At 42.0% G+C, this 11,970-nt stretch overlaps 2 protein-coding genes across 13 annotated transcripts in view; one reads left to right on the forward strand and one right to left on the reverse strand.

Annotated features, from left to right (window-relative positions):
• Window positions 1–1,795: 1,795 nt before the first annotated feature.
• Window positions 1,796–3,789, reverse strand: TIGD7 (tigger transposable element derived 7). The gene is made up of 2 exons (XM_037732321.1): window positions 3,697–3,789; window positions 1,796–3,648 (listed from the first exon to the last, which is right to left on the reverse strand). Exon 2 carries the CDS (start codon window positions 3,572–3,574, stop codon window positions 1,925–1,927), a length of 1,650 nt encoding a protein of 549 aa, XP_037588249.1. The 5' UTR covers window positions 3,575–3,648; window positions 3,697–3,789; the 3' UTR covers window positions 1,796–1,924.
• Window positions 3,790–6,125: 2,336 nt separating this feature from the next.
• Window positions 6,126–11,970, forward strand: part of ZNF75A (zinc finger protein 75a) — a 23,366-nt gene continuing 17,521 nt past the window's right edge. For 8 of the 12 annotated variants that reach the window (XR_001819771.2, XM_017511162.2, XM_037732314.1 and 5 more), the window contains exons 1-2: window positions 7,829–8,310; window positions 11,041–11,561. Coding sequence is in view for 8 of the 12 variants with exons in the window: in XM_017511162.2 (XP_017366651.1) it covers window positions 11,160–11,561 (402 nt within the window). In the remaining 4 variants the exon portion in view is untranslated. Of the gene's footprint in view, window positions 6,148–7,828; window positions 8,311–9,553; window positions 9,596–11,040; window positions 11,562–11,970 lie in introns of those variants that run through there. The other 4 variants (XM_017511165.2, XM_037732320.1, XM_017511159.2 and 1 more) reach the window with 3 other exon arrangements.

The following is an 11,970-nucleotide window of genomic DNA, read 5'->3' on the forward strand; positions in this document are numbered from 1 at the left end:
AAAAAAAAAAAAAAAAAAGTTCCCACTTAAAGCAACAACAAACCTACCTAGGAACAATAAAAAAATATGAGAACTCCATTAAAAGAAAACTGCACTTAACAATTTTAATGGAGAAAAATAAAAGGAATGTAAATTCTTCCCAAGTTAATTTTATTTAAATTATGAATAAATTCCCAGAGGGAGTTGGTGTCTGGAGGAGGCCTGAATAAATTTTATGCTGAAGTTGACTTAGAATAGTAAGAATAGCTTGTATATTTATGAACATGGAAAGTGGGCATTTGTTTTTTTATTACAACTCACATTAACCAGTAATGAAAATGGCAAGGTACTAGAGCAAGAGTAAACACCAGTAGTACTAAATTTAGTCAATAATTTTATATTATAATTGACTAGTATTGACCAGTGCAACAGAATCTGGACCTCAGAAGCAGATTCTTGAAGGTAATATATGAGAAAGGAAACAGTAAAAGCCACTAAGAACTAATTATCCAAACAAGGCTTATTTGCAAATATCAACTTAAATGCTCATCTGACACCCTGTATTATACTAAATAGGAATAGTCATAAAGACACCGTCCTTTCGATTACAAAATTAGCAAAACTGAGCATAACAGTATTCAATGCTGGGATTGGTGCATTGGTAGAAGTACTTTCAAACTAATGGCAGGAATGTGAAAGCAATTTAACAGTGTGTATCAAAGTTTTTCAAAAGTTCATTCTCTTTAACCTGGTAGTTCAACTGATATGTTACATCTCCTGGTGGAATGTTAAAAAAAAAAAACATTAAATGTGAGGTTTGTGAAGAGATTTTAATGACATGAGGGAAATTCTCAGAAATACTGCCGCATCATTAAAAGTCTGAGCTTTGGCATTAAATATAAGTTAAGTCTCATCTTTGCTATTTACTAGTTTATGTGACCTTTGTAAAGTTATGTAACCTCTCTAAATGTGTTTCCTTATGTATTTGAAAAGAGCATTAGGCTGGGCCTGGTGGCTGATGCCTGTAATCCAAGCACTTTGGGAGGCCGAGGTGGGTGGATCATGAGGTCAGGAGATCCAGACCATCCTGGCCAACATGGTGAAACCCATCTCTACTAATAATACAAAAATTAGCTGGGCATGGCAGTGTGCACCTGTAGTCCCAGCTACTCAGGAGGCTGAGGCAGGAGAATCACTTGAACTGGGAGGTGGAGGTTGCACTGAGCCACGATCTCACTACTGCACTCCAGCCTGAGTAACAGAGCAATACTTCATCTCAAAAAAAAAGAAAAGAGAAGGCATATTATGAAGGCTAACACACATATACAATCCTATATACTCAACAAATGCTAACATTATTAATACCAAACTATAAAATATGTTAAGACAATGAGATAAGGTTTTATTTAGAATGTAATCTGACTATTTAAAAAATGTATGGTATACACCAAAATGTTGAGAGGGTATCACTAGTCAATAGAAATGAGTGGTTTTTATCTTATGTATCCCCTATAATCAGCATGTTACTTTCACAGTAAGACAAAAACACTAAATAGGTGGTAACAGAATTAAGAAAGTGTGTCTTACCATTAAATTGAAAACCTAATCTAACCTTATCTTAAATCTAACTAGAACTAGTCAGCACAGTGTCTTTGTTTTATGCTATGGTTACAAACTAATGCTTTTCTCAAAGGCATTCCACCTTAGATACCATCTGGGACGATACGTCATTATTCAGATCCTTGCGTAAAATTTAAAAAATGAATTTATGAAACACAAATTTATTTAAATGAATTTAAAGAAACAAATGTATTACTTTCAAACTATAAATTTTATAACCTTTATATAAATGGGCATTGATATACAAAATAATGTCAGTTGCTAAAACATGACAATTCACAGCAGGCACGTATCATATAATCCCAGAAATCATTAAACACAAAATCTAATAATTAGAACCAGAAGTTGAAGGCCCACTGAAGGAGTCCTTAATATTATGAGGCCTAGGTTTCAAAAAGCTACCAATTCTAGAATGGATTTTACTCTGAAACTGTTTCTTGACTATTTCTTGTTGCATCTCTTTCAGTGTGAAATGGAATCTCTGAAACTCAGGTGTGGCATCAACAAAGTCAAGAAGGTAGTCCAAACTCTCTCTTACAGCAGATAATTTAAATTCAGCAGTCTGCTTCTCAGCTTCTCCTCCTTTTTGAATAACTTCCTTTGTAATTCCACCATTGGTTTTTAGGAGACAACCTTTTTCTTCATCTCCATTTAACCACACCCTATCATCATCTAGCTTAGTTTCCAACTCCCCACATTTTTCAAGAATTTCTCTATAATCCCCATCTTCTAAGCCTTGAAAATCATATTCAGGTTCCTTTTTATAGAGAAGATTTTCCCATGCGTTTGCTATGGTTATTCGTTTTACTTCTTCCCAACTTTTTGCCCAGTTAAAAATTGCACTTTTTATATTGTAGATTTTAATTTTGGAAACGCCTTTATTTCTTTTCTCTTGCTCATCATCACTTTCTTCAAATATTACAAGACTCTCTTCAAGTTGCTTCCATCTATACAGTCGTTTGCAGCTCAAGATCACACCTTGATTCATTGGTTGAATCAAGGTTGAAGTGTTATGGGGAAAGAACACACATTTTATTCGACCATCCTCACTGGTTAGTGATTCAGAGGAAGGATGAGCTGGGGAACTGTCCAAAATTAACAATGCCCTGACGTCCTCTTCATGAAATCTTAGAACATTAAGTTGAAAATGCCGGACCTCAGGAACAAAGTTTTGAAAAAACCATTCTGAAAACAGTTCTCTGGTGAACCAAACATCTCTACTGGGTTTATATATCACAGGCAATGTACTTGTGTCCTCTTTCACACTTTTGGGCAGTTTTGATTTTCCAATAATGATTGACTTTAATTTATGAGTTCCATCTGCATTTGCACACAAAAGGGCAGACAACCTTTCTTTGTTTATTTTCTTCCCTGGTAGGCAGATATCTTTCCTACTTGCCTGAGAATTTTCTGGCATTGACTTCCAAAAGAGGTCAGTTTCATCCCCACTGTATAGCTGAGCTAGACACAATTTCTCCTCTTTAATTATCATGGACAGTTTCTGTCGAAATGGCTCAACATTTTCAGAAACTGAACTTAGGACTTGTTCCCCACAAACTTTTCGGTTCCCAATTGCATGCCGATTTCGAAATCTAAAAAGCCAACCAGTGCTGGCTTTGAAATCTGTTCGCCCAAAACACTGTGCAAATTTCTCTGCAGCAGCCTGAAGCTCCACACCTCTCACCGGAACACCAGCTGAGCGTTTCTGTTGGTACCACATGTAGACCGCATCATCTACATCACCATATTTGGCTCCAGTTGTCCTCTTTCTCTTCTCGGCCCCTACTAATGGCATATCCTGCTTCAGTACAAAGTCCAGAATTAATTTCTTATTTTTTTTAATGTCATAAAATGTTGACTTACTGATTCCAAATTCATCCATTACACTTTTAAGTGATCGTCCAGCTTCAATTCTACTTAGAACCTTCATTTTCTCCTCCAAATTCAGTGTTGTATATTTCCCTCTCTTATTCATACTGAATTTAATTTGGAATAACCAACAGGAGAAAACAAAGGGAAAAGCCTTACTGAATTGGCAAAAAAAAAAAAAAAAAAAAAAAAAAAAAAAAAAAAAAAAAAAAAAAAAAAAAAAAAAAACCCACTTTTTAAAAACAAAACTTAGCTCAAAGCCCCAGAAGGCATGGGCATTGTCTTGGAGGATAATGGACTGAAGGAGATAACCGTGACTGAAGAGCTAGTCTAGAGGTAGAGGTCTTATATACTCAGAAAGCTTCCAGTGCCAAAGTCCTGTCTGGCTCTTGCTCCTGCAAGTCATGAGTGATCATTTTTCAGAATGCCTACTGCTCCTACTCTCTTTTGACAGATACAGCACCTCTGGTCAGGAATGACAGGAATACCTGCATACTTTTCCTAACTCAATATAGGAAAAGGGACAATATGAAGAGAGGAGGGATTAAGCAAGATGTGCTCACAAGAAACGATGTAGGTGGGATAAGTTTCAATAACAAAATGGTGCTTGAGAAGAAAGGAGTGTGAAAGATGCAAAGGCAATGACAGCGTAATCTTGTGTAGCAGAGATACCATGTGGCTTCTCCCCTTCCAAAAAGACCTGATTTTACCTCACTGCCAGAAAAGAGAATGGTGCTCATAGTGCTTTGTACATAGTGTTCACTGGGCAGCAGTTCTTCTACCTGGGTAAGGGCTCCAAGCTACAAGGACCCTGACATTGGGATGTATGGAGAGCTGGAATTTAGGAACAGTTGTACAATATCTTGCAGTGAAGAAGAAACTAGTTTCTGTTGTACATATGAATAAAAGCCAACTTTCATTGCATTCAATACAGTATTGTTAAAACACCGTGCTTTAACTTGAGTGTTTCTTGTGTTTGCCAAGGTAATTTATAAGTATGTAAATAATTTATTTGTTAGTGACACTTTTCCATCCTCAGATCTTCTTTCTTGGGAATAACTGATGTATTCTCAAGTGCTATTTTTCACTGAAACTGTTCTATATTTGAGATATTATCAAGTTTCAGAATCACAGCAATTCGTAGAGATGAGCCCAAAAGTTTTATAAATATTTCACCAGTTAAAAAACTTTAAAGATCAGTCCTTTCATTTGTTTTCCTAAATCTAAAAATATGTCACATTATAAGTAACATACTTTTCGTATTTGAGACTTTGATTTCTCTTCAGTGTTTTACTTAATTTGAACGAAGAATCAACTTTTCCACAGAAGAAATCTAAAAGGTTTCTCTGCTACTGTTTCTGATCAATTGTTTCTCATAAATCCTTCTGCTGGCCAACTCTTCTGTCCCTCTGTGCCCTCAAATACTCTTTTCAGGTCCTCCTGGTGCTGCCCAAAGCCATTCCAGGTCCTTAGAAATGTCCTAGTCTAGATTAATTTCCTGGTTCTCATTCCAGATACAGAACCTCATGGGAAGAAATAAAAACTGCCACTTATCCATTCCAGGTGCTATGAAGAAAGAAAAGAATGTCAGAGAAATAAGGGAAATGACTGGGTATTTCAGTTATTCTTCCTCTTCTTTAGGGCAGAATCTGACTAGCCCAGCCCATTCATTCCCCAACTACATAGAATTCTTTTTTTCTTTTTTTTTTTCTTTTTTTGAGACGGAGTCTCGTTCTGTTGCCAGCCTGGAGTGCAGTGGCATGATCTCAGCTCACTGCAACCTCCACCTCCTGGGTTCAAGCGATTCTCCTGCCTCAGTCTCCAGAGTAGTTGGGACTACAGGCATGCCACCACCACACCTGGCTAATTTTTTTGTATTTTTAGTAGAGACGGGGTTTCACCATGCTAGCCAGGATGGTTTCGATCTCCTGACCTTGTGATCCGCCCGCCTCAGCCTCCCAAAGTGCTGGGTTTACAAGTGTGAGCCACCGGCACCTGGCCAGGATTCTCTTAAGTCTCTTATCTAAGAACCTAGAAGAGTAAGACCACTGGTTTTCCTCTAACACTTATTGCAAGAAATGACAACTAAGGGTTATGGAGCACTGAGAAGATTATAAGAGAATATGTTAGTAATTAGAGGGTGGAGCCAATGATAGGCTAAGATAAAGCAACTTTCTAAATGAGGCACCTATAATTAAGGCAATTGGTAAGTGGTAACTCAGAGATAAATCTGTTTCTCTCTCTCTCTCACTTGTAAATGGAGAAATAAAAATATCTGCTAGCCAATAGCAGTACTATTAACTTCAGCCAGTCACCTGGCAGAAATATTCAGTCCACTATGACAGTTGTGTGGGTGTCTCAGAATTATGTATTTGCTTCCAATGCTTCTCAGTTGTGTACATTTTTTTTTTTTTNTTTTTTTTTGAGACGGGGTCTTGCTCTATCACCCAGGCTGGAGTGCAGTAGCACAATCTCACTGCAACCTCTGCTTCCAGGATTCAAGTGATTCTTGTGCCTCAGCCTCCTGAGCAGCTGGGATTATAGGCATGCACCACCATGGCTGGCTAATTTTTGTATTTTTAGTAGAGACAGGGTTTGGCCATGTTGGTCAGGCTGGTCTCAAACTCCTGACCTCAAGTGATCCACCTGCCTAGGCTTCCCAAAGTGCCGGAATTACAGGTGTAAGCCACTGCACCCAGCCACAGTCATCATTTCTAAAACAGGGCCCAAGCTGGGGGAGATGAAACCAAAAAGAAAGGCTAAAGTAACATTTGTGGGCTCCAAGGGAAGGATAAGCCACTATGGCAGCAACCCTTCCACAATGAAAATCATCAGTGGCCCTTATTCACTATTCACAATTTGTGCCTTGCTTCCTCTTCTTCTTCCCAAGAATCCCTTTCCCACTTTCTTCTCCCTTTAACCAACCCCCTATATTATGAATCAGGCCTGCCAATGATATCCAAGGGCACTGCTTAGCAGTGCTAGCAGAACTTCACTTATTCGACTTAATAAATTCTAATGATATATTCAGCATTGGGCGAGATGATGAGAATCTCAATGCTGAGGGCGTTACTGTCCACTGGTTCTGAAAGACTAAGAACAATACTTCTAAATAAATGAAGTGCCAACCTGGCTGAGATTTTAAGGAAAGGAACCCACTTAGACACATATTCAAGTGACTTAGGCAGACACTCATTATTAAATCGGTTTATCTCTCTCATTTAAAAAGGATCAAGATCTATGCCTAAGAGGAGTTGCACACCATTCCAACCAAAAGCAAAAATAGCACAATGGCCTGGTAATGGCCTCTCATCTTCCTTCTCACCTTAAACTTACCTTAGATGAACTGCCCTAGAAAGCAGCTCAAAAACTCTCGTATGGTGCTCCAGGATTTACTTTCTTAAATGCGGTATTTTCATTCCCATTCAAAGGATTCCAGTGTAAGTTACACATAAACTCATTTTCTAACTTTTAAAACTCTTCCTGTAAATGCAGCCCAACTCAGTAAAAACATACTAAAGATCTCACACTCTAGTGTTTCCAGGTTTCAAAGTCTTTACTCTTACCCTTCCCTCTGCCTGGAATGTGCCTCCTTTCCCTGCTGTGGACAAAATCCTTCAAGGCCTTTTATAATTTTCCCCAACCCCAAATCAACTTTGATTTTCTTGGAGTTCTCACAGCATTCAGCTTATGTCCTGTTCTTACATTGTGTTATTGATATTCATGAAATTGCCTCAGTCCTTTCAACAGATTGCTTAAAGACAAAGACGTCTTATTCAACTTTGTAACATTGGCTACACATACACTTAATACATATTCCCTTGTCTGGTATAGGCTGACATTACAAAAACTGGTAATTCGGAAATCACTCATATTGGGCTTAATAATCCCTCGACAGGTACAGACTGACATGACAAAAACGGACAATTCAGAGATCACCGAACACCCAAAACACTCAGATTCTTATAACTATGATTCAGTAGATATGTGTGGAATGCCTATCTTACCCAGGTGACTATGTTAGGCGTTGCCTGAGATACAAGATGAAAACAAGGTTCTCATTTTCCAGGGAGGAATACTGGAGTGGAAAAAGCAGAAGACAGGACAACAGGAGAGCTATTTCCAGTTAGCAGCCGCCACTGCTGAGGTATGTGATCCTCAACAAGTCACTTTTTAGATCTCCGTTTCTCTGTCACGGAGAGATAGAAAACAGCTATTTCACAGGTTCAAACCTACCTCACAAGAAAAAAAATAGCTGTGAGGAATGCGTCACGAGACCTAGAAAACGGTACAAAACCCGCGGGGGCCGTTGTTTCTGACCTAGCGAGTGGCCTGACCGGGACAAAATGCCTCTTCCCCGCTGGGCGGGCCGTTGGAAGGCCAAGGGCGTGGCGCGCGCAGCTGGGCGGCGACCCTTACCCGGCGAGGCTCCCGGGACCAGACACCGTCCAACAGCCACGCAACAGACGCGTCCGCGCGACGGCTTCCTCCACCGGGGACGCGAGACGGCAACAACCACCTGGCGAGCCCGTGCAAGGCCCTCTCTAGGCTTCGGCGGGTCTGCAGCCTCTGTAGCATTAACCCTTCCCCGCCTCCGGGGCTGGCGGCAGCTTCTCCGGCGAGGAAGTAGGCCGGGCTCAGACACCTCAGCCAGGGGGCGGGCCTGCGCGCGCCCTCGGAAAGAGTCACTTCTGCTTCCGGCCAGTGCTCGGCCTCCGCACCTGGACAGGGCAGCGGTGCGCCTGCGGTTGCGCTATTCAAATCGGTGGCCTTCCGGGCGGCGGGGTGTGTTTGAGCCTCAGAAAGCGAGGAGCGGCCTCCACTGAAGCCGAGGTGCCCGAGGTAACCGAGAAGCGGCTTCCCCTATGGCTTCAGCCCTGGAGCCTCTGAAACGCCGGCGGCTGTAGGGAGGCGGCCTTCTTCCGTTGACGGCGGCCGCGGCGCTTACGGGCAGCGGGGCTGGAGCTTGAGGCGGGCTACTGTCGGGCTCGGGAAGCTGTTTTCTCCCCGTTTTTCGCAGCCACAGCCCAGAGGCGCGGCCGAAGCCCGCTGGGACACTGCCTGCTTGCCCAGTGCCCACGGGCACGGCTGTCGCAGACGTAGGCTGTGGCGAATCCAAGTGCTGGCGGGCAGCAGTTTCTGCAGCTGCTGTCGGAGACCCTTTCCCGCCTCCGCCGGCTTTTCCTTGTCCGGCAGATGTTATGCGGTTGGTTGAGCCTCAGGGCTAGCAGCTTCTGCTGATGCAGAAACATAGGAAGTGTCTCCGTGCTTCCGGAGAAAGGGTGGGCAGCAAGGAACTGGCCACTTTGAATATCGGTGGCATCCTGGGCAGAATTTCGGTGCTGTTTCTGCTGGCTCACCTCAGGAAAAGTGAGGCTCACGGCTCTCTTCAGCCCAATTTGGAAGTCTAAATAACCTTTGGAGAAATATAAAGTCAGCAGAAGGTTTCACTTTCGTCGTTAACAACTCCCATTTGAGTTAATATTTTGTAAACAAATAGCAACAAAACACAAATATTGTGGGTTTTTTTTTTAAACTACTTGATATTTTGTAAACCACATACCCTTTTTTACAACTTAATATTTTGTAATTTTCTTCAGATCAATTAAGCACACTTAAAAATTCGTCTAAATCATCTCATCTTTATGTGTCTTGCAAAGAAGAATGCTGAGCATCTTGTTTACTTGGGAGGCAGTGTATGAAAATAGGCAATTTTTTTTTACCTTCCTTGTGTGGTATGTCCCCTCACTCCCCACTTTATCTGGGTTTCAGTTACCCGCTCTCTGCTGTTCCAAAAATACTAGATGGAAAACTCCAGAAATAAACAGTTGAGAAGTTTTAAATAACTTTTTTTTTTTTTTTTTTTTGAGATGGAGCCTCGCTTTGCTGCCCAGGTTGTAGTGCCATGGTGCGATCTCAGCTCACTACAACATCTGACTCCAGGGTTCAAGCGATTCTCCTGCCTCAGCCTCCTGAGTAGCTGGGACTACAGGCCCACACCACTACACCTTGCTAATTTTTGTGTTTTTAGTAGAAAAGAGGTTTCGCCATGTTGACCAGGCTGTTCTTGAACTCCTGACCTCAGGTGATCCACCCACCTCAACCTCCCAAAGTGCTGGCATTACAGGTATGAGCTACCACGCCTGGCCAGTTTTAAATAACTCTTATTACGTACAGGGTTTAATTATTGTTAATCTCTTACTGTACCTAATTTATAAATTGAACTTTATCATAGTTACGTATACATAGGAAAATAGTATAGTGCAGTTAGGTGCTGTCATTGGTTTTAGGCATTCACAGAATGTACTGAAACCCCCCTTGGATAGAGGGTACTACTGTATTTTGGTCTCACTATCTCAGCTCTTTTGTCTGAATTCCTGCAATGGAAAATCTGAAATGTTCTTTTTTTTTTTTTTTTTTTTTTTTTTGAAAGATTTTCTTTTTTTTTTTTTTTTTTTTTTTTTTTTTGAGACAGAGTTTCCCTCTTGTTACCCAGGCTGGAGTGCAATGGCACGATCTCGCCTCACCGCAACCTCCGCCTCCCGGGTTCAGGCAATTCTCCTGCCTCAGCCTCCTGAGTAGCTGGGATTACAGGCACGCACCACCATGCCCAGCTAATTTTTTGTAGTTTTAGTAGAGACGGGGTTTCACCATGTTGACCAGGATGGTCTCGATCTCTTGACCTCGTGATCCACCGGCCTTGGCCTCCCATAGTGCTGGGATTACAGGCTTGAGCCACCGCGCCCGGCTGAAATGTTCTTAAAGGTGCCTTTATTTTTAGTTTTTACGTTAAAGTCTTGCTCTGACACCAAGGCTGGAGTGTAGTGATGAGATCGTGGCTCACTGCACCATTGAACTCCTGGGCTCCAGCGATTCTCCCACTTCAGCCTCCTGAACTAGGACTACTGATGTGCTCTACCATCCTGGCTTTTGTTTGTTTGTTTGTTTTGTTTTGTTTTTGTTTTTTATAGAGACAGGGTCTTGCTATGTTGCTCAGGCTGGTCCAAAACTCCTGGGCTCAAGCGATCCTCCACCTTGGCCTTTGAAAGTGCTGGGAATACAGGGGTGAGCCACTTCACCTGGCTCAAAGTGTTTGTAAAATGAAGGCTTCCATCTTCACAAGAGGATGATGGGTCATAAAAGTTGTACTCCTGTTAATAGAGACAGACTGAGATGATCTGTTAAAATTTAACAGAATCTAAGAATGTTCTCCTAACCTCATTTTCTCCTATTCTTTCCTTGTGGGGAAAATGGGATAGGAGGCACACCAGTTAAATCCTTGGAAAATCCCAAAACACCTTTCTGCCAGTGGGTGCCAATTTTCTCACCCACCAACCTTTCTTAAATTTTTTTTTTTTTAAATAAAAATGACAGTCGTCCACTAGCATTTGTCTTTTTTGTGCTGTCCTTCAGCTGAATAGTAGAAAGGGAGGGAAAAAAAAAGGGCCTGCTAGTTGATTTTGAAGGGAAAGCAGGACACCTTTTCTGTTCATATTCTCCTCATAAGCAGCAAGTGATGAGGTTCACATGACTTTCTTATTGATATGTACTTTTTTTTTCCCCCGTCCTCAGTGCTTTTAGGAAGAAGATCCTTTTACTGCTTTTGTACGAGACTAGACGGGATCTCATTTGTCAAAGGTGGTACCAGTCAGGTGTCTTAACACAGGAACAGAACTTCCTAGAGCAGAACGATGAAGGTAGATCTGAAAGTGGCTGCATACTTGGACCCTCAAATCAGGGCTCTGTGGGAGACCAAGGGGCCCGCAAGAGAGAGCTTCCATCAGAGTACGTCTCCTCAAATGGACAGTCTTGATCCCAAGAGCTCTTGCTGGCACTTCCGGAACTTCACCTATGATGAAGCAGCTGGACCCCATGAGGCTGTCAGCAAACTTCAAGAATTATGTCATCTATGGCTGAGGCCAGAGATCCACTCAAAAGAGCAGATATTGGAACTGGTGGTGCTAGAGCAGTTCCTGACTATTCTGCCCAGGGAGACACAGACTCGGATACAGAAGCACCATCCACAGAGGATTGAGGAGGCTGTGGCTCTTATAGAACACTTGCAGAGGGAATCTGGTCAAACATGGAATGGGGTGAGAAGAAAGATTCCTGTCATGTACAGTGTAATAGGATGAAGGTGGATATAGTAGGGATGGTGGCATTTAGTTGAGAAATTACATGAATTAGGTCACTGATTTTTTTAGGACACTTAAGGTGGGACTTGAAACTACAGGCTTACAGGAAAGTCACTCCCCAGGTTTCATAGATTGTGGCAGAGACTTCCCCGGCCTTAGAGAGAGTTGCTTTTTTCCCCTCTTTGGAGCCAGGGTGAATTGAGGGTGATAGGCCTAGTCTGGCTTGGCCAAAGAGACAGGACTTGAGTATTTAGAAACAGAATGAGGCCGGGCGCGGTGGCTCACGCCTGTAATCCCAGCACTTTGGGAGGCCGAGGCGGGTGGATCACGAGGTCAAGAGATCGAGACCATCCTGGTCAACACGGTG

Source organism: Cebus imitator, unplaced genomic scaffold (genome assembly GCF_001604975.1).
Source record: "Cebus imitator isolate Cc_AM_T3 unplaced genomic scaffold, Cebus_imitator-1.0 Scaffold444, whole genome shotgun sequence".
NCBI lineage: Eukaryota > Metazoa > Chordata > Mammalia > Primates > Cebidae > Cebus > Cebus imitator.

Bases quoted from the DNA above. Each gene is read 5' to 3' on its own strand.
- TIGD7 (XM_037732321.1), bottom strand. From the start codon at position 3,574: ATGAATAAGAGAGGGAAATATACAACACTGAATTTGGAGGAGAAAATG.